The sequence below is a fragment of the Melopsittacus undulatus genome, chromosome 6, assembly GCF_012275295.1.
Source record: "Melopsittacus undulatus isolate bMelUnd1 chromosome 6, bMelUnd1.mat.Z, whole genome shotgun sequence".
NCBI lineage: Eukaryota > Metazoa > Chordata > Aves > Psittaciformes > Psittaculidae > Melopsittacus > Melopsittacus undulatus.
Window position 1 is genome coordinate 12,484,712 of NC_047532.1, and position 22,983 is coordinate 12,507,694.

At 40.0% G+C, this 22,983-nt stretch overlaps 1 protein-coding gene across 11 annotated transcripts in view; it reads right to left on the reverse strand.

Annotated features, from left to right (window-relative positions):
- Positions 1–22,983, reverse strand: part of FGGY (FGGY carbohydrate kinase domain containing) — a 329,262-nt gene that overhangs the window by 33,949 nt on the left and 272,330 nt on the right. For 10 of the 11 annotated variants that reach the window (XM_034063471.1, XM_031050943.2, XM_031050942.2 and 7 more), the window contains 4 exons: positions 13,008–13,115; positions 9,621–9,682; positions 4,381–4,528; positions 2,680–2,754 (listed from right to left, as the gene is read on the reverse strand). In XM_034063471.1, the coding sequence (XP_033919362.1) occupies positions 2,680–2,754; positions 4,381–4,528; positions 9,621–9,682; positions 13,008–13,115 (393 nt within the window). The remainder of the gene's footprint in view (positions 1–2,679; positions 2,755–4,380; positions 4,529–9,620; positions 9,683–13,007; positions 13,116–22,983) is intronic. The other variant, XM_031050950.2, reaches the window with a different exon arrangement.

Here is a 22,983-nt window from a genome sequence, read left to right on the forward strand (position 1 = left end):
CTGCTCCCCCCTTTCCTCTTGCAAGAACAGTTTCCATTTCTTTGACAAACTGTTTGTCCAAAACTAATTCCCAGCTCTTTATAATACCTTGGATGTTAATTCTGAAGCTCAGACTTGACAACACGCCAAATTCCAGCCAAAATTTTGCCCAGGCTGACTCTTTGTAGGGAGGATCCCTACAAAACATGATCTGCTCAAAGTCTTCACCAACTGTCACGTAAGTTTTCTTTATGTCACGCTGCAGGTTCATTACAAGGTCTGCAGCCTGCAATAAACCCCTCTTCAAATAAAACTACTGGAAATTGAAGCAAGCAGAGTTCCATCAGACTGGAGACATTCACTATGAATGACTGGCACCATTCTGGAGAGGCCTTCATATATGTTTTGGTTTCTCAGGCAAGCGGTTAGGAGGAACTTCAGCAGCCGCAACAGCAGCTGACTAAATCCATCACTTCCCTATGGACACAGCGGGCTAATTTCCAAATCACACAGCCACCATTTTAATTATGGAAAAATAAACTGCTCCAAAAAGAGCCCGTCTCCTCCGAATGGGCCTGACAGCCACAATTATATCTCTGATCGTGTTCTCATCCGTCTTAACTGTTGCATCGCGTTTGGCACTGAATGGTTAAAAGGATATTCTCTTCCCCTGCTTCTGAAATTCAAATTTATTAACAAGTTCTCTCCCAACACACACACGTCAAAGACCCTTAGAAAGAACACGCTGTGAAAATGATTTTGTGTTTACCTGCCTGGAAAATTGTATTCACATTGCAAGTTAAATTAAAGCCAGACTTATTTCACTGTGGGTGGGGGGGACCTAATTTAATCCTGGATTGGAGAAAATGCAAATTGAGGGGCTTCAAATGCAAATGTTCTATAAAAAGAAAAAAGCTTCTCCTGCTGAAAAGAAAACCAGAGATTAACATTCTGTGGGCAGGCCTGAGCCTTTTACAGCACTTCTGCTTAGGTTTAAGTTTTATCTTGCACCCATTGAAGACATTTAATGGTACAGGATTGGGGCTGTCCCGAACTAGAACTGTTTCCATCCACAAAAGTGAAGCTAAAATTGGGAGTGACAGAGTATAAGAGGAAAATGCAATTTCCCAGGTATCACATTAGAAATGAGTCAAACCTGAGCCTACTCTGTCTACATTTTAGTTACTGTTTCAATAGTGCTTTAGGAAAAAATGAACTTCCATTAAGTTAAAGAAAACCATGGGATGGCTAGTTATATAAATCTCACCATCAGCACAATCAGTATTAAAAAGATGCTGAATATACTGTTCAATGAAGCAGTTGTGTTTCACAATAAAATCGGAGTTGTATCATATAGTGAGATAATAGGTGACTTTCCCAGGATTTCCAGCAGGGAACATTTCCACTTCGTTAGCACAACATAATAATGGAGGCACCTGTTCCACACTGGAAAGCTTCTTTCTGGGGCAATATCAGTCCCTGGCATTGTTTAAACTCTCCTAGACATTCTTATTGAAATGGTGGGATTATACTGAAGCATCAGGTATAACCAAGCCACATTCCTCTTCAAAAGGATCCAAACTCACAACAGCAAATTCCAGGCCAGGCTGAAGTTATTTGCTGAAGAGGGAGGGTTAACACATAAGATGTACAATCCACAGGGAATTTACAGCAGCCGCCCACCCTCTCTATCCCAGATGGCTGACCCAGCCTAGCAGAGTTGTTGTTTAACCAGTAGAGGAGTTTGGAAGTTTCCCAACTGAACAGTTTTGTCAGGAAAACTCCCCAGTTTGTCAAACTGTCAATGGTCTGCAAAAACACCCCAAGTCCTACAGATTTAGGGAAAAAAAAAAAGACGACATCACAAAAAGGATGTCAAAGAAATGTGGATTTCAGTCACCAAATCCCTGGGGATAGCACGCCCCATTGAAAATACCCTGTGCCAGGTTTCAAAACAACTTCTTTGACCCAGGTTTTCACTTCCAAATAGAATTTCTTGTGAGCTGGAAATCCTGGGTCTGAGAGAAAATTAGGGCAGAAACAAAAGTGTTCCAATAAAATTACCCATCTCTGCATGTTAGCAAACATCCAGGACGTTTCATACAGCCTCTTTGTCTGCCTTTACAGAAACACACCACAGGCTGGAAACACTGCACGGGAGACATGTGCCCACCTTGCAGCAGGAAAACCAGGGAGCAATGAGATTTGGTCTGCTTGATCTGTAGCATTATGAACTGAATCACAGCCCCACTCTGACTCGCTGTGGTACAGAGTTGTGACTCATCTAACAGGCAAGCAGGGGAAAACCATGGATTTGGGAACAATCTGAAGCTGAGGCATTTTAGGGGAGCACAAGTTCCTTCATACAGTTGCCAAAGGTATTTCTTCCCCCACTCTCTTAGGTTCCCTCTAGCAGCCCATGCTGGTAACACTGCCCCATGCAGTACCAGCCTCTTTCCTCACATCTGCAGTACAGGCAAAAGCTCCATTTACAAAATTGTCGTAAGAAAACTTTTTAGGGGACATTACCCTACAGTTGGGAGCAGTCAACAATGTGGGTAAATAACATCTTGCTCCGTCAAGAAGTCCATTAAGTGAATTAATCTATTATTAGAAATCTGGTTAGCAGAAGGGAATGATCAGTCTGCCACAGAACATGAGACAATTCATTTATTCTTTTATGCACTTAAAATGGCTTACAGCAATGGCTTGAATCGTGGCCAAGTAGATAAGGGCAAGTTCATCCAGACCCTGAGACAATGTTAGTCCAACAACCTGTGTAAAGATCAAAAAGAAAATGTACAAATCCAGCCAAGGTAAAAACTCTGTTATTTGCTATGGTTTCTTGTTGTAACAAGTTTTAAGTGCTAATTCTAAGCCTTACTTTTGTGAGCTGTACACATAATGTTATGTTAAACATGTTATTCCTGATCTGGGGAAGAGCCACATATATTGTTCTCGCTCTTGCAAAGAAATAAAGAACAAACGGCATATTGTATGGGATTAGATCTAGATTAACTCTGACAGTTTTATGTTATGACTCAGATATTGCTCGTGAATGTATTTAATGTAATAATATGAAAATGCTATTACATAAAAATAACTTTTTAAAAGCATTTCTCCCCCTCCCTTCCAAGCACCCTAACATGAAACACGATTAATAATTAAAGACTGTATCTTAACCTCCTTTACTCTGACATAAATCAATATTGCACTATGGTTACTCTGGATTTGTATCAGCATAGGCAAGATCTGAATGCAGCCATAACTGTGGCAGTAAAAACTGTGGCTATTACCACTGTTTGCATACAGCCATCACACCAAAGGAATTCTGATCCTGCTGCGGCATATAATTCTTTCATAAAGTAATACAGGTATTATTAGGACCCCAAAATATACGAACCATCAATTTTTTCTAATGTTTCCCTTGTTCACGATTCAAAACATGTTGTAGTTCTTACACCTACCCTTTTCCTAGCTCAGCCTCAAATACAGCAGGTTTTGGTGCTGGTGAGTAGCTCAAGATGTTTACTTCAAGGACAATATGCCATTTTGAAGTACATGTTTTCATTAATCACCAGCTATTATAATATCATCAAATTACAGCCTTATGATAGTCTTCTGTGACAGCTCTGCACAGTAACATCCTGGCCTGTAACCTGTCCAATCTACCACCATGAAGCTCAGTGAAGAGAAACATCCAACATCTCAAGAGGGGCTAAAAATCTCCCCAGCAGAGATTCTCTGGTGAGCTTCCAAAGGCTGCTCTTTCTTGTCCCACACCGCAATGCTCTCAAAATGCCTTTGCACAGAACACAATATTTAAATCCCTTTCAGTTCCACAAGCAGCAAGTTTAAAACCACAACTCAGAACCAGATCAGGTTTACCTCTGAACAAAGATGTATGAAGCACCACCGCAGTTGCGTATTTCCCATCACAAGAGCATCTATGCCCATTTTTTGCAATAAGCAGATGAGTTTTTCAGTGTATGTTGAAATTTTACTCCCCAACAACTCTAATACAGCACATTTACTGAATTTTTGTGTTTAAATCAAGCAATCTCTCCTCAGAATATTTCACTCCTTTTCCAGATAGACAAATTCATTGCAAAATGCAGTACGCAGGTGAATTAACAACAGCAACAGTGCTCTAAAATGTGATTCCCAGGAAAGATACAAAAACACACACAACGCTCTTTATATTATTAAAAAAGAAACGTGGCCGTAGTGATACCTCAGCTACAAGGATCGACAATTTTCTACTGAAACAGAAATGCAGCAAGAAACCCAAATCCTATGGGATAGTTTAAATAGCTAAAGGAGGAGAATGCGCCTTCCAAACCTTTTTTTTCCCTTTTTCCCCCAGTATTGACCCCTTTGCAAAGACAAGCTGTTTCTTACCATGCCCTTTAGTGTCAGATCTGTTAAGGGAGATCTGTTACCATGGAAATCTGGCCAAACATGTAAATCAACAGTGAGGAAACCCACAGGCAAAGATTTCTTAATCAGATCCAGGTGACTGTTCAAGTATGTATATATACTGTGAGCACTGGAAGAAAAAACAAGTTGGAAAAGAATGGGGGAGGTTATTCATCAAACATAAAGCATTGGTACCACCATCAAATGCAGAAACCCCATCAAAGAATGGCAAACCCCAGATCTAAAACAAAAAGGGGGAAAGGCAGAACCAACGGCTTGTGGAGCCCATGGCACTGCAGAGTGTGGGTGGTGGGGATGTCTATCTGCACATCCCTTCAATAGGCTATCCCAATTCCTTGGTTTCTCAGGATGAGGGGAGGTAATGGCAGTTTGTGATCCTGAGTTTGTACATTGACTCCTGCAGGTCACTAGATGAGCCAGAGCTGTTTGATATTTTGGGGGCTGATGATGCTTGTCTTCAACAGATGGTGACACTGTGAAAAAGAAAGCTGAGAGAGAGGAGTCAGGAGGATCCCAGACATGGAATGATGAAAATGAAAAATGAAAATCAAATTCCTTTGCAAATGTTTAGGAATTGCTCTGATTAATCAATAGCACTGGACTTAGAGCTTTCCTTTTTTAAACCATAAGTATTTCAGTGTGTGTTATGATTAAAATGCAGCACTAAGGGTGGAGGACAGAAAGCAAGTGGCTGCTGTTTTAGGGAGGAGCCGAACATGGGCCTAAATATGATTGTATCTAAGTACAGATGCTACACCCAACGCCACAATGTCCAACAGACTTTTTCCTGGACCCACAGCAATCTTAGGATTAATGGTGAATTCTTCAGTGCTTTGGCTTGCAGTGACTCCAGTGACATTCCATTTAAAAAATGTTGCAATTATGCTCAGAATATTTTTCCAAACCCTCCTCCTATCATAAACAGATTCCTATATATTTTTCAACTCCTTGGAAATCTCCAAGAGGGGCATTTAATTCTAGACATGTGGGTCAATAAGAGCATCTAACCCTAATTACAATTGATTAGTCATTGTCTCATCCACTATAGACCCAAACAGTGATATTCATTTAGCCTCTACATGTATATTCAATCATGCACTAATGAGATCCCTAAGGGAATTTGGCATATGCTTTACTAGTTTGACTTCTGACCTGCTAGCAGCTGTATATTTATACTTTGCATTCAAGCATTGAGCTGCATGTTTTTTCAATTATACCTTACCATGTGTACGCTATCAGAGGATATCATTCAAAATGAAGTACACTTGGAAGACATTAAAATAACTAATTTACATCATTATTCACGTACTTTAAAATGTACTTTATGTGTCTTCCTGGACCTGAATTATGATAATTTTGTAGGTCACAACCATTTTTCCCTCCTTGTTGTAAAAGTGTCCCTGTTTTCTACATCCCTAAGGACGGCACTATAAGCAGTGCATGCTAATGACAAAGTCATTTTGTTTCCAGTCTAAAACATGCCTTGACTATAGGGAGGAAAAGAAAGGAGAGCTTCTCTCAACCACAGACCCACCAGGCATCCCAGCTTCTATCTGATTGCCATCCTGCTTGATTACCCTTGCGAGGATTAGCCATTCGTGCAGCTCTGGCAGAACACAAGGGCTGCACAAAAGATGCTGAAGTTCAGCCAAATAGGCTTAAGACTCACATAATCTTGGAATTACACTTTTTTTCACACCTTTTTTCTGCCCTCTACATATAGATATGGGCTCAGGACACTACGTTTGGACTGAGTGACTGGCAAAAGCCTTCTAACACTCCAGTTCCAGTTTCTACTGTGTGTTATACATAATACTACACAATTAGCTCTCTGGAGCTTCTTCTATTCAGTCCTAGGAGAAGGTATCAGTAGCAGCTGGATCTGACTTGCAGAGTTGAGCACAAGCTATTGCTATTAAAAAGGAACTATGTGGAGAGTGGAGAATAAGAGATGAATGCAAGTTCGCCCAGGGTTTTGTTCTTATTTGGGACATAACTGCAGAAAGCAGCAAGAGGTTGGTACCGAATGTTTAGGAATCCTGGGTGATGCCGGCAGGTATCTTTCAGGAAAAAGCAAATCTAAAAATAGTAGATTTCTAAATCTAAAAAAGGGCTTTAAAACATCTAGAGGTACAGAGAACAGCCAAATATGACTGTTATATTCTGCTTGAAAGACCCCAGATCTTTATGATACCTTGCTGATCTGATACCATGTTTATAACCTCAATGCTTTATTCAGGAGACATCTCTTTAGATGGGGAAATGACATCAAGAAGTGTAGGAAAGGGAATCCTGCCTTTGCTTCACAAAGCGCCAAAGTGCATATAGTCTTTGCTGTCAAACAGACACTTTTTTTCCTCCAGAAGATTAAAAACTGATTCTAAGAAACAGAAGGATTTAAAGTTTAAAGCAGAAATGATCATATTATTTCTTCATTTCCTACTTCAGCCTGGCTGTACAGGATGCAACATTTTAGTGCTGGCTGGATGTCAGACCTACACAATACATAGACTGAAGAGCAAAAGTCCTTATACACACAGCAATTTCTGCAACTCACTGGATTGCAAGGGAAAAAAACAAGTTTTGTTGGTCAGAGTATACCAATTACTTAGACCAAATGCTAAATCTACAGCTGTCCAGAAAATCCACATGTAATTCAACCCTCTCCACTTCCAGTAAAAGAACAGAAGAGAGAACATAGGAATAGCACTGGCAGGGCTGCACAAGGCTGGTCTTCAACACAAGTGGTCAGCAGGAGCTGATTTCTAGCAAGTCTTTCTAAGCTGCTCGTGCCCTGAGAAGTTACCACAAACTACTGGTACAGTGATAAATACAGCTTGCAAACTCTTGCTTCTGGTGTAGGCAAAGGACCAGAAGCCTGCTCAGTGGAGTCTGAGATCAGCTGCTCAGCAGGCAGTTTGCCATTCCCAAACCTACTTATTAGCAGCATTGGAGCCTGGGAAAAAGTAAAGTAAGGTTTCGGAAGGTAGAAGTAGGTGACAGGCAGCAGCAAGGAAGAGGCACGGATTTGTGACCTCAGACTTTAGCGATCCAGACATGCATGTGCTTTTTGTCACTACAAAAGCAGCTTAACTCTTCACAGTGTTGCACCTCGCATGGGAGGTAAAGGTAATACACAGCTGCACATGTAAGCATGGAATTCTCATTCTGTTTTCTTTTGATGACCATTTGCAATGGCTGAACAGAAGACAGAAATTCCTCCACCCACACAGAGAATACACTAAATATAAAACCTGATTCTCTGAAATAGTCTGCTGAGATTTCCAGGCAAATAATTTATCATCATCACCAACAATCCCCCAAAGCAGGACACAATGTTCTTATTAAGCACATCACTTAATGTAAGTAAATACATAATCCAAAGGCTGGGCTAACACTGTTCACTTGCATAGCTACTGCTGTTAGTCCCTGTGATGAGGCTGAAGCTTGTGCTCCATGTACAGAAAGACATGAAGAAATATGGAGAAAAATTCCATTTAAATCATGAAGTTCCTGATTTTTGTGTGTTCAGATTAAGTTCTTTATAAATTTAATCACTATTAGTGAAGAACAGGAAGAAAGAGAATAAAGGAAATGAAGAAGAAACTTGCTTACTAAATTTACAGCTATCCAAACATTTCATTAGGAGAGTAATAGCTGGAAAACAAAAATACCATTGAGCAAATTAACTTTATAAAATGTTATAATCTTTTTTGTAAAATATTAGAAACCTCTTTATCAATTGTATCCTTTGCAGTTGTACTAACCACAGGAGACTCAAATCCAAAGTTATAACACCATACACTTGGATAAGATGAAGTTCTGCTCCCCATATTCTGTACTTAGTGTTCTATTCCCAACATAATCCAAGCCTTTTGCACTGAGTTGTGGTCAGTTCAGTATTAGACCTAATACAGGCAAGCTGGCTACTCTATACTCAGTTTTCCAACACAAAACAAGTGGTTTATCCTGGCATTACAGACTAAACTAATTGTTTGTCTTTATATGTGGGCACTGGAAAAATGGCCTGGATGCCACAAGTTTGGAAAAAAACCTCAAACAAAACAAGTCCCCAGATCAATCCTCAGTCCAAACATACACAGATGTATTTATTTCCTGATTTCTTTTTTAAAGAACAATAAAGAGAATTCTAGGAAGCACGAATCTTATTTCAGATTGAATGAAGTCCAGTACATTTCTGGGAATCCTGGTCAAGTTGTTAACAAACAAATAAGGCACTGGGCACTACAATGGAAGGAAGGGGTCATCCAGAGAAACCAGGTAGCTTCATTCCCCCACCCCCACCCCCCCCCCCCCCCCCCCCCCCCGGGAGGACTGAAAATCACTGTATAACTGCGTGCACTTGATCCATCTATCAGGACTGACCCATGCCTTTTAGATCAGAGTGACAAACTGAAGATAAACCGCTGAGTTTGCTGGGCTTTTTCTTTAGTCTAAGGAGGGAGAAGAAATTAAAAGAGAATCAAATTTTCATCCAATCTGCCAAGTGTTCAGCTAAGATCTCTCTGGGAGTGACATGAACCATCTTAAAAGGAATCCAAGCCAAAAAAGCTTGAGAAAATCCAGATCTGACAAAAGTGTCTGGACTGTCTTCGTCCACTTCTAAAGCAGACCAAACTAAATTCCACACCGCAGAGCCTCCTGCTCAAGGAATCCTGGAATTACCTCCAATTCACTCCTACATCTCAAGCTTTGTCTGAAATTCATCCTGATTTTCTCTGTTATATTTGAGCTGCCATGCAGGAGTTTTCCATACAATGGCTCTACCTTCCTTTAGATGTCTGTTCCAAAATATTGAATAATATATTCCTAATTAAGCTATATCTCATCCTTGAAGCTTAACAGGGTCACCCACAAATTAAGACACATCATTAGCCTAAGGCATAAAGGTCTGCTGAACATACTTGCTATGGTATCAAGAAATGGGCTGGATATAAAAGTTGAAAAGCAGAAAGTTAATATCACCATTTAGATATGCCAAAAGTATCTGAAGGGAGTTTCAAACTTTCATCTTTGAGCAATCTCCTGGCAAGCCTTTGTAAATACTTCCAACCCATTATCAGCCTGTTAATTCCTTTGTTTCAGAATAGGCATACAGCAGTGCAGTTGTGCACTGCTGGGAATACACTGTATCATCAATTTGTAAGGCAGGTATGAGATAAAGGAATAAGAAGAGTGACCTGGCTGCAGCTTTTGCCTGTAATTCCGGGAAGGCGACATGGCCTCGGACCACATGATCTATCTGAAAAAGAGCAAAGCAACATTTTTGGGATGGTTACATCTTCAAGCCTCAGTCCCGGAAAAGGGTAATGCAGTGTCATTACTTTAAAAAGACAAGACAGCTTCTAAATTACTCATGAGGTGTTAAGTCCTAGTGAAGCCAATGGCAGAACTCCCAATGACATTACTGGATTCAGGATCTGGCTTAAAAGCAGGAAGGAAAAACAATCAACTGTACACCAAAAATAGGCAGAATGCTAAGCATGCAGCTCCTTAGTTGGAAGAGCAAGCTGAAAGATGACTTTTTTCCTGGCCAACACTACCTGAGAGCATGTTCTCCAGCCTCTCCCATTCTCTTGCATGCATACCCTCATTGGAATTCTACCAGGAACATCTTCTTGGCCCAAATCCCTACATCTTTCTATATCTATTATAATAAACCGCAGGGTGTGTTGTCATCCTGACAGATGCTCACATGTTCATTGCAGGAAACAAAACGTATACCCTGACAAGCAATTGTTGCTATAAAAAAAGATCAATATAGGCTCTGTCCTAGACTAAATTTATAAATCAGCTTGTCCTTTCACTTCAGAGTGGCCACCATTATTCAGAAAACAAAGTAGCAGGTAGAATAACACGGGCTTTTAAGACAATAATTCAGCAAGTTTTGTGGGCTCTTGATAATACCCCATCAGAAGCGACAGCAAAAGCTAAGGAGGCTAAACTAGAGCTACTCAAGAGCACTGAGCATATTGGGCAATACCTATTGGCAGGAAACCACATGAGGTATTTAAGTTTAACAGCATGAGTCTAGTCCTTAAGCAGTGTAGGAAAGCTTATAATGAAGCATAACATCTGAACACAGCAATAAAAACAACGCATGCCTATTCGGTCTGAGATTGGCATCAAAGACACAAGTCAAACGTGCTCAGGTCTGAGCTTTGCACTCTTGCGTAACTTCTTTAGAACACAGGAGCAGCTCATAAATTCAGAACTAGATCTATAAATAAGTATCATATATACACGTGTGCTATGAAAACACACAAAAACGTTACAGAAGTTAGGAAGTGAGGTATCTAAATGCCCTTAATTCAAGACATGGCCACATGAGGGTTGCATCTAGAACCCCTTTTCTGCTCTTCTTTGTTTTACAGTCTGTAATGATGACATGCCACCCTTTGTGGCTGTTGTGCAGTACCTTTCTTCCGATAAGATTTGAAAACTCAGTGCAAAAGCCCATGTTACACACAAACAAACCCGCTTTTTTAAAAGCAAGTGTTCTTAATTCTTCATTTGGATTCCAACTGAACCGGTTTTCCAAAACCAACAGACTTTTTTCACAGCTGTATCAATAGAAAAATTAATTAGAGATTTGGAAAGGGAAGTGTATCGGGTTTACACTTAACAAGTTCAACAGATTCTTCGAATTTCATTAGAATTCACCTTTCAGCAAAGATCAAGCAAAGAAAAAACTCCCAAAACATGTCATTTTTTTATCGTTTTCAGAAAAACTGAAGTATGAGAAAGCAGGATCCTAAGGACAGCTTTAAATTTACAAAGATAATGAATGCAATCTATCCTCCACACATTGCACATGCTCTGCTTCTCCCTACAGCTCCCTGTATGTCTTCTGTACATACATCCTCAAGAAAACCACATGAGATATAGTAAGAATGTTTTAATAAGCTTCCCTAATACACTGAGCAGGACTCAGAGCTCACTTGCTATGGGTCCTAACAAGACCATACATTTTTTTTCCAGCAACTTCTTTAATGACTCAGGAATGCCTTTGTTCTCTGCTACTAGAATGGAAAGGATTTTTAAAATCACCTTTCTGAAAGGTCCTAACTCTCATCGGTATGTTTTAAGTGTGGAATCACCCTGAGTCAGCCAAGAAAAAATGCTGACTTACTGTATCCTCTCTAGAGCTTTGTTAAGTGTCTCTGCCTGCTTTGGATTAAGCACAAAGAGACTTCTCCTCTCAAACGTGTTCTTACAAAGAAGTGCACAAGATTTGCCATTTTCCTTTTCAAGTAGTGCTGTCATAAGCAGTGGTTTCATTCTACTCCTGGTTGTAGTGGTTACCTATAACACGAGACACTTGGGTTCTAGCCCCATCTCAACCTGAAAAATGTAAAGCACACACATCCTACTTGCTGCAAGAGTGGTTTAACCATTTAGCTAAGGATGGGTTGGAGATGGGATGGGAAGTGGAGACTGCAGGAGAGGAAGAGGGATGACTCTCCCACTGAAGCTCTGACATTGTAGACAGGAATGTCAGATTCACGTGGCCAAGGAGAGAGCACAGGAGGGAACACCAATTCACAGTGCTTAGGGTGTGCCGGGGCTTCCCAGTCCAGGATTATTTCTGTTTCTCATTCAGTGACTGTTCCATATGGAATGTATAAATGCAGTGATGGCCCAATCTACTACTTCCTGGACATGTACTGGATCACAAGGTTTTTCAAAAGGTGGGTGGTGCTAGGTGTGAGTAAGAGAGCAATTACACCAGTGATCCGTGAAAGACCCAACCCAGCTGTGTGTTTGGTGAGCTTACAGGGGATACCCACAGGACTGCGCCCACCTCCTGGAGTTTCTCAAGAGGACCCTGGCAGTTCACCCCAAGGGCAGGCAGTATTCCTGCAGACTGAGCAGACACACCAGGAGCTTGAGAAGCTTCCAGGGTTAAGCAGCCACTAACGTCCTGCTGACAGTTTTGGACTCAGGCCTGAATGCTGCTCTATACATGTAGCTTTTCTTTCCTTTTGAAATCAGTGGTTTAGTTCTGACTGACTCCCTGTGACTGAGCAAATTCACTTTTAGATAATCTAGTCCAGTTTTTATTGATAAATTAAATTAGCCTAACATAGTTAGACACTTTGTACCCAAGGAAAGAACTGAAGTGACAATATATGCAGTATCTAGACAGGATAACACACTAATATATTACTATTGTGTCCATACAATACACCTCTCATTTATTCTCATCAATGGGCAAATTGTTCTATATAACACAACAGGTATAACTTTCTTTATCTAGAAGTCTATCTCAACCTCCTGCTGAAGTAAAGAATGAATGCTTATTTGCCTGAAAGTAATCACAATAATCACCACCATCATCATAAAAAGACATGCCCTTAGTGCTCTGCCCCATATATAATCCCCTATCAGTTTGTGAGAGAGATAACAATCAACTAATTGTTTATTGCTTTCAGCAGCATGTTATTTCCTGTAATCTTACAGAGGTTTTTCAGGCCTGATCTGCCTGAATTGACTGTGAAACTACCCTGAATGACAGCAGTTACAGAAGACCTCGCATCTTGGAGTCTGCCTCTCCAAACACTTACCAGCTTGCCTGTAGCACTTTGACCTCCCTCATTCAACCACAGTCCAGGTACCATCGCAGAGAAATAAGGTCCCCAGACACCAGGCACAAAAATGGGGGCTTCACTGACCTGGAAAAGGAAGAGAAAGCTCAAGTGAATCAAACTACTTACCAAATAGGTACTTCACAACTGATGTTTAGCAGCTATCAGAGTCCAATACTGAAAATGATTCCTGCTCCTCCTCCACTGGAGTTACCAACATGAGGGGAGATCTATAGGTAGAGATACTATGTGGATAGTAGGTGGAGAAATATGTCCCTATTTGCACCATATTTAGGTATGACACAGCTGCAGGTACTGATTGCACAGCTTCCCCCCCTCACTCCCATTTACAGAACAGCTGGGTCTGGTCATGCAGAAAGTAAGAAATATCAGGAACAGGAGCAATATTTTACAGGGAGAGAGAAACCACCTCGATTCTCTAGAAAAACACCTAGAATCAACAACTGGATACAACACTGCTTGACTGCCACTAGGAAATACAGCCAGTGTAATCAGCAACTGTTGTTAACAGGGCACTCATCCTGTATGTTTTCAGAGTTAAGAATCAAGAGGGGATCCTGCAGACAGAGGACAGTGAGGTCCCCACAATCCACCATCAACTCCTGAGGCTTGTAGTGAAACCCAAGCTCCAGTGGTACCACCAGCAGGGTTAGGTGCCTCGGGTGCAAACCTGGGCCGTGTGAAAGGGGGATTTGCTTGTGTTAGCCATGAGGAAACATTTGCCTGGATAAACATTAGATTCTACCCCTTACTAAGGCTTAGCTTTACAAAAAACACTCCTTCCTTTGAACCTTTCCATCCAGGCAGATACCTCAGCTCTATCTTCCAGAAGCTGAACAGGACCTTACTGTACCATCTGAATCAAATACACCACCCACATACACAGTGATATTCCTGCTCCTGTGCAATATTCTAGTGGTCAGACCACTCAGGATGTGGGAGACACTGGTACATTTCCTTTCTCTGCTTCAGAAGATGCAAATTACCAATTTATGAGGGTGGAAGGCATTTTCCTTCCTCTTATAAAGCTGTTCCACTTTCCATAGACTAGAAAGGCTTTCTAGATGTTCTTTCTGGTTCAGAAAGGAAGGTTAAGGAGGTGTGTTATCTAGTCTAGCAAGGAAAGCACAGCACACAACACAGAATAGGGCAGCGGAACCTAGGTCCTAGCACTTGCTACAAAGACTGTTTGAACACAAGTTATCCATCCCCCGGCAGGTTACCTGCTATTCTTGGAAGCATGATTCATGTTTTCTCTTCCAGGACCAACAGAGGTATATATATCTGAAGCATACCCAGCCATTTCAGTGGGAAAAGAGAACAGCAATGCAGACCTACATCATCCCGTGAAGCAGGAATGCACTTCCCTCCAGTCCCTGTTAATGGCATGGCTAAATCTGCAACTGTTGTTCTCTAGAAGGTGGGAAATACTCCAAGAGGAGGAAGTGAGAGAATCCACTAACAAAATAAGTCTGTATGTTTGCAATACTGGAACAACAAAAAGAGAGGTCTTAGTCAATGGGACAATGTTATTATATATTTAAAACTTGCTCTTCATTAGCAAAATTCTAGATCCACTGAAGGATGCTTAAGGTTTGCTATTGATTTCTATAAGGCCTGGACTTCACATCAAAATAGTTTGAGGAGGAAAAATTAAAAATTCAGGCCTGTTCCTGTTAAACTCAATGAACATTCTTCTAGATTTAAACAGGCCAAGCTTTAAAAACAGTTTTTTGCTAGCAACTAGGAAATATGCTCTAAGATGCAGTTTACTGGCGTTTGTGCATCACACATGTTTAGTAAATACAGCAGCAGGGAGGTTGCTGCTCAAACAATAGTCTGCTCAAGCCATAAGCTGACATTACAGCTGATTCTTGTCATGAAGTTAAGTAGGAAAGCAAAACAACACAAACTGGTTTCTCAAAATACGCCACTACAGTGTCAAACAATCCCCATTTCTCTTAGGAACACATCTAGTAAATACGAGAGTCTTGCTCAGTTCTCCTCTATCAGCTCTAACACACTGACTTACTCTCACTAAAGATGCATGTGGGCACATGTGCCTGTGTGTCTGCGTAAGATCTTGGCTGACTAAACCCATTAAAGAGCAAGAATAGCTGCACTGAATTTAAAAAGGCATTTATGACTCCAAGTGGATGAAGCTACGTCAAAAACACTGCAAAGACATTTGGTTTTGTTTTGTTTTCTCTTAAAACTACAAATTATTACAGCTTTGAGTTTTCAACACCTCTATGGGGCAAGCTTTCTTTTACAATTTCAATAACAAAATGAAGTGCAACAGAAAGCAAATCCTAAAATAACCTGCTTTTTAGACCAATTCCACATTGCTGACCTTGCAAAGAACACAGAATACGGTCAAAATTCCCAGTTAATATTTGCTCCCAACTACTGATGGAAACATGTTGAGAACCCAAATGTCCTGTCTCATTCCCATTCCACTGCTGTGGGCACATCCCATGTCTCTATAGGTGGAAAGGAACATTTAGGACAGAAAGGACCTGGGTTTTTGAAGTCCCATCTCAAAATATTTTTGATGCAGCAAATGTTGCAGTAATCTCCTGTGTTTTCTGAAGGAAGAATCTAGGTACACCAGATATATCAAGCTTAAAATCTAACATCATATAGTCTGAAGAAACCAAATAATCTAAGGATCTTAAAGGCACAAAGATGCTTTGTGAAATCAGGGGAAGTTTTAGACCTCAAGAACTACAGTTTAAAACAAACACACACACACAAAAAACCCCTTTCTTCTATCATTAGTCCACAATTTACTGAATTGATTTGATAGCACCAAAAGGATTAGGTTGCTTAAAAGACCAAACCTCTCCCCAGAGCCAGTACTTCTGGCCTAGTATTTTGGACACCCACAGGAATGTAACAGGACAGAATATTTCCAAGCTGCCTCTTCTCACATTACACTGAGAGTTTCCTATCATCTTACTAGTGAACTATCATTTGTACACATCCCAGCAAACTTTCAACACATAAACAGAGCAAACGAGGGAGTTGCATACTGCCACATTGATGAATATAGTCAGTGGGGTACTAGGTTATCATGTTTTTTTCTGCTGTGGAAACTTTCAACTGGAATAAGGAACATTTGCTATAACACTGGGCTTTAGTGATACCGCATACGGCATCATCCTCCTTCCACTTAAAGAGTTTAAGTCACGTTTTTCAGACTCTGGGTTTTGATGCACATGGAAAGTGAGAAAATTAGGAAATAACATACTCTCCAAAACAGTCACACAAGCTCTGAGAAGCAACAGCATGAACATTCTTCCATAGATACATGCATAAGAAATAGCAAATGGTTTCCATTTCCCCTCCTTGAAATATTTGGATGACGCCTCAGTTTTCAAGCCATGTCGCAGCTGGCATTGGTATTTTCACAAGAAGAAGTCCAACTTGTGTTTGAGTACACATACCACCCCATCCCACTAAAACACAAGACTAGACATAAGCATAAGGCTGGAGAAAGAGTGCAAAGTTTGCTGCAGAACCCAGAAGACAAGCACTATTTGCCAGACTTAGAGCTAATTTTGTTACACTGATACCATGTTGTTTTCATAGCTTTCCATTGCCTTCAGACATTCTTATGATGATATAGGAGGATCAATGTATTGTCATTATTTTTTTTCCTTTAATGAGCTTAAGAAAATCCTTAATCTTTTTCATAGAAAAACAACATCTGGTTTAGATTTATGGGCAATTGATTCTTATTTTTAAAGCAAACAAGAGATGTCATCCTTCTTTGAAAGTTAAAATCCAAATTCAAAGGGAGCCTCCGATATTCTGCCTTCTATTTAACTTAAATTCATCCCGTGACACAATCCTATTGTGAGACATATTAATGTTTATTTTTTTACATACAGTGAAACTGAAACACTGAGAGGATATCCTCTGCTAGATGTTAGAATGATATCTGCGCACCAGTTATTGCATCAGGAGTTTGAAAAAGGGTGATTAGAAGAATCTGAGCCTATCCACTCATTCAGTCATAAGCAGTGTCTATAAATGTTTCAGTTGAACGTATCCACAGGAAGACCATTGCCATGTGATGACTGATAGTTACTTACAGAAGTATTACACTCAGACAAGCAATTCCACCTCAGTTATTCTATGTGGAGGGGGAAGAATCCTTTTGTGCAGGAAAATGTCACCTTTCCATGTCTCCTCAACACACACAGTCCTACTTGGTGAGCCCATCATTTCAGACAAGCATTAAACACTTCCAAGATTCCTGCTCATTTGAAGGGAGAAAGAGTTCAACACCTTCTGAAAAGGAGAGGAAGGGAAAAAAAGTTCTGTCTGGGAGGACTTAACCTCAGTGTGTGCTTTATAAAAGATCATACTAATACGTAAGATATGTAAACATTATAGAGCAATCAGAAACAAATGAAATGATGAATTCAGTTTAACAATATTCAGCTGTGGTGCAACTGCCAGAAGGCACTTTCTGTTATGAATAGATCATTTGGATGAGTTACAGAGCCGATTTCAACCCTGACGTGTGCTAGGAAAATCAATGTCAAATTACCTAAGATCAGAAGGTATCAGCAGTACATCTGGCAGCCCACAGAAATGAAAAAACATCTTCAAAATATATAACACTATGTAGGACTAAGCTAAAGTATGAAAGAACCTGCTTAAATGGCACTAATATGTGAGATCTGTCATGTATTTAATTTGGTTTAGCCCTTCCCACTTGCCTTTCCCTCTAAAACAAAAACATGCAAAAAAATCCATCTCTCTTGTAAAAGGCTACGTGGAAAAAGCACAACTTACCACTCAGAGGTTAACTTACAGCTCATATGAGTGAATCAGAGGAGTCAGTGCCTTTAATCGCAACTAAGTTCAGGTTTAAGGCCTGTCATTTGGTACAAGGAGTGGAACAGAACCCAGAGGAGCATCACGTAGGCATTCTGCCATCCTATCAAATGAGCAAGTTGCAATGCAAAATTTATTTTACTTAGCTTTGTTTTGCTAAACTAGCTATAATGATCAGGCACATGCTTGTTTATGTAAACAAGTTTATGTAAATGTTAAGACAACCAAAGACAAGATAAAGTAAAACACACCACACTGGCAAAAGCAGTTTTATGGAAACAGAACTTGCTACTTTAGCTAATTTGTTGCTGATGTAGGCTCATATAAATTCCATATAATAACACTATTGGAAAATTTGGCTATTACCTGAAAAGTATCTATCTTTAAAGTCTTAAAGTATACTGCTATATACCCATCTTCTTCCATTTTCATTTCTGCTTCCTGATATTGGGTCTCTCATATTAACAGCATTGTAGTATCACTATCAGATTCTCTGTTTACTTGCAGTATGCCCTAGAGAGAGTAGAACAAATTCCTGTGAACTGTTCTTGACTTACATTGACTTACATCAAAGGAAAATTAAGCCTTCATTCTACTGTCACAAATCTTTTCAGAGTAACCATTTGCTAATGAGAAGCTAGCCAGAAAATTTGTTTGAAAATCACTTCACTTATCAGCTTCTATAGCCAGAAATTTAGAATAACAGCTGCTTTTGTTAGGCTAAGGCAGGTATGAAAAAAGATCTAAGATATTAATGGAAAGCAGGGAAAAAAAAACCACAAGGGAAAGCATTGTATCAGGCACCAACTAATAAATGCTCTTTACAGTTCTGAACTTTGATCACTGACAAGTCAAATACTTTCATTAACTTCTCCACTGACTTTTAACTTCCAAAGTTTCTGAGTGTGGATTGAGAATACCAATAGTCATTCAATTCAGAGGTTTTACATTGATGCATAAAATCCTGTATTAAAGAAAACTGTATCATTTTGCTTCTGCTGACAGATGGGTCTTATATAGCTATTTGACCACAACACTCTGACAAAGAATGAAAGAGATTCATAAAAGAAGGAGAGAATTCAAAGGGAAACCCAAGAATGTTTCATTTCTAGGTTTCTGGTTCAAACTTAGGTCATAGTAATAGCTACTGAGTGTGTGATTTAATAACAGCACTTTCTGGTGGCATATATATTAACTGGGTGGAGTTGGGACATGCAATTGTATTTTCAGTGAACTGATGTCTACCCTAAAACAGCCACCTGGCATTATTTCTCAAGCACTAAACAGGTTTAAAACTAAGCTTCCCCTTAACTTTGGGGACAGTTCTCTAGGTTAACCCTATGATGAGTACAGTCAACTTCTTTAAATGTATTTATTATTAGCAGTAATTACATATTAAACACATAACAGCATTCAGGATTTAGCCTGATGTGAAATATATTGGAGAAAATAAGGTCTTGGAACACAAGAAGAAGCTTCAGAGCACAAAAGGAAATTAAAATTTATTAATATTCCAACTCCTATCGCTCGTATACCGCCAGTCATAGATTTGATTATATTTTAAGCTTATGTTCCCTGGCCATCATCAGTTTGCTATGTAGTTGCATAGCTTGTGGTGGCAAGCTCTTCCATGTGACAGGTTGGCACCCCTTGGGCCATCCTCGGTGACAGAGTTGCTCTGCATTGATATTAAGACTAGGCCACAAGAATTTCTGCACAGAGCTAACTTTATCCCACTGGAAATATGGAACTTACTTGAGGGACAACAGCATAGATACAGAATGTGGACTTCGGGATTTTGCTTCAGCAAATCTGTCCACAGATTATTTTGGTAATCTCTTTATAGGCAGTTAAAGAATTTTGGCTTATGTGATGAAATCCCTTTTATAAATGCCTTGCAGAATATGCACTCCATCATCTGTTGCCAAGGCAAGGTTTGCCAAACCCAGAACTCTGGTAGCTTACTAAGCCTTAGAAACTCCCATTTAGTTATGAGAATGGCAGTAGTATAAATTAAAGCAAAACAAAATTGTCAAACTATGTCTATGGAGGTTGTGCAAGAAAACAAACAGTACTCAAAGACATCAGGCAACATTTATGCAGTATAGGATATTACAAGATAAGATTTTTGACTCTGGAGCCAGGCAAGGTTGAAAGAGACAGAAAGGCAGATACAATCCAAACCAGAAAACACCATCATGCAAGAGAATCAAAGGGTGCTGGGCACTGCCCAAAAGCATAAACTTATGGCCAGAGAGTGGCCCATGGTAGGAAAGTTGAAACAGAAACACGTATGACATGGTTTAGTGTTTGGTGTCTCTGCCTATGTCAGGAGAGTTGGAACTAGATGATCATAAGGTCCTTTCCAACCCTAACTACTGTATGATTCTATGATTTAGAATTGTTTTGCCCAAGTTGGTTTCTTTGTGTTGGTTGTAGTAAAGACATGGTTTTGTGCCATCCGTGGCCCCTCATTGCCTTCAGTTTCATGGGAGGAAAGTGCAAAGGGTGACAGCTTGCAGGACGGGAGCTCTGGCAGAGGTATGTGTGCCTATTTAGTTCAGGGCCTGAGGCAATTGGCCAGAGGGGTCTCAGAAGAGAGTCTATACCCAGAAAATGGAATTGAGAAGTGGAGAAAGAAGACAAGGATATTGCTTATTTACACATCACAAACTTGTATGACAAAAATCAAACCAATCACAATAACACCCATCAGTCAAAATTACCGGAATGAGAAACATAGAAGGAGCGTGCATCAAAATGCAGACTGGGATCTGGGATTTCTGATGATGATTCAGAGCTCATCTTCCAGTTCAATCCCTGCTTTAGTTATTTTCTGGACAAAACATTCAGCACAACCTAAAACTAGGAGATCCATATGAATTCTTAGGGACTACTGTTACCACTCATTCCAAATAGCAACCCTTATGAGAAGGGCAGCAAAATGTGAATGACACACATGTAGAACTATTTCTAATATTCAAAATTTGCCATAAAACATTAACTGGTCCACAAATTAGAGACCAAACAAGGTGTGTGATTAATGCCCAGTAAAGAAACCACACTTCCAGGGCAACCTGATTGCCTCATCTCTGAAAATACTTCAGGTGAGTTCTGCAATGGGACTATATACTGCCCAACCTGGCTTTATATCTAACAAGGATTGATTAGAGGAAAACTTCACTGGGATTATTACACATTTTAACTGTGAGATTTTTATTTGAGGCTAAATAAGGAAAGGTATTTAATTTTTTAAATGATTTTAAATGAAAGAATATGTTGAATCACAATAAAATTACTTATTCAACTGGTACTTAATTTATATTTATGGTATAAAGGAAATTCATCTGGATCAGCGCTTCCAGCCTTGGAGCCAAAGCCTCAGCTTGTACAAACCAGCATATTAACCATCAGCTTCTATGGAGATGTGCTGATTTCTATTGTCTGAAGACCTAGGCTAACGCTTGTATTTAGACACTTAAATAGATACTCTGATTTTCAAAAAAGCCAGAAGCATTTCCTATTGCTTTGTGGCTCAGCAACTTAGAACACGAAGCTAGTTAAGTATCCAAATGTGGACTTAGGTACCTACCCATAGGAAACATGTTGGCCCAAGTTTTTTGGTGTCCATAATTAAGAATATTAGCAAATGTCCATACATCGAAGAGAAACACCTCTTCAAATGAGGGACAGCAGATGCTTAGATACTGAAGAATAAGACAGAAATCTGTCTGCTTCTGCATATTCATATTCTTCATTTTCTGAAAGTAGGAAAGAGCTGTTGAGGACAGCTCCTGCAGCACGCACTTTGTCTCTCAGAACATCACTCTATCTCCTTAGGCACGCTTCAAAAACTGAGAACTGGACATGACTTTACCAGACAGTCTCCTCATCAAGGGGGGTGACCACACACTCAAACATTTACTGCTTTACCACTAATCCACCAGCAGAAGCTATAAAACAATGCTTGGGGTTTACCCCTCACCCAGAAGATCCTGGTTCTTAACAGTTGAAGACATCAACTAAAAGGTTGCTTAAAACTGACAACAACAACAAAAAATCAAATTTAGCAAAAAGAAAACCACCTTGTTTTACTCAGCTGCATTTTACTGTACTTTTAAAAATGCAATAGATGAGGCCCTTGCCAAGAGCAGGGAAGGCAAGAGGTCACAGGCTGCACTTGTATAAGCAGCTTTTTGGAGGTCTGCCACCAGAAGCCAGTTTGAAGTTGCATTTCTGAGAAAACCTTCTAACAGTGGATGCTATGGGGCTTAACTGACTCACTGTACACCTTAACATCAGACACCTCTACACAGTGGCCCGTTTTTAGATAGCAGCCAGTTCCAGCTTCTTCATCTGAGCTGACTTGTGGGTATTTGATGCTTATTTTCAATGTGCAGCATCAGTTTTCAGCCAAGGTATGTATGGTATTAGTATGTCTTAGGGTACAGCCACACAAATAAATTATCATGGGCAAAACTAGGAGGTCAGTTGCCCAGCAAAACCACCTCTACTCATCATCTTTATGTGGTGCATTGTGTGACAGATCCCAGGGACCTCGCACATTCCACAGGAAACCAGGGCCAGGAGTGCTAGTGCAGAGTTGCTGACATCGTGCAAACACACACTATAGATTACACAGTTAATTCCTTCATCTGACTGTGCTCTTATTACTTGATCATACAAAAAGATCTAAAAGTTCTCTTTTTTCTTAATACTACTGATTTCAGCCTTCAAATATTAACCAGCATATCTGCACAGCTGAGATCTGTTTTAAATGGAATACTATTTTTCACATTACAAAATCCTGCCATTTTCCTGAGGGGAAAATGCAGTGCTAGACTGGTACCTACTTCTCCTACTGTAAACTTCTGACTTCTTCACTTTGCACTCAAACCTCCAAATTCAAAAGCAGAATATAAAATAGGAAAAAATGAAAACTGTACTGGAAGCAAAATGCTCTTAGAATCATAGAACCATAGAATCATAGAATCACAGAACAGTTGGGGTTGGAAAGGACCTTAAGATCATCTAGTTCCAACCCCCCTGCATGGGCAAGGACACCTCACACTAAACCATGTCA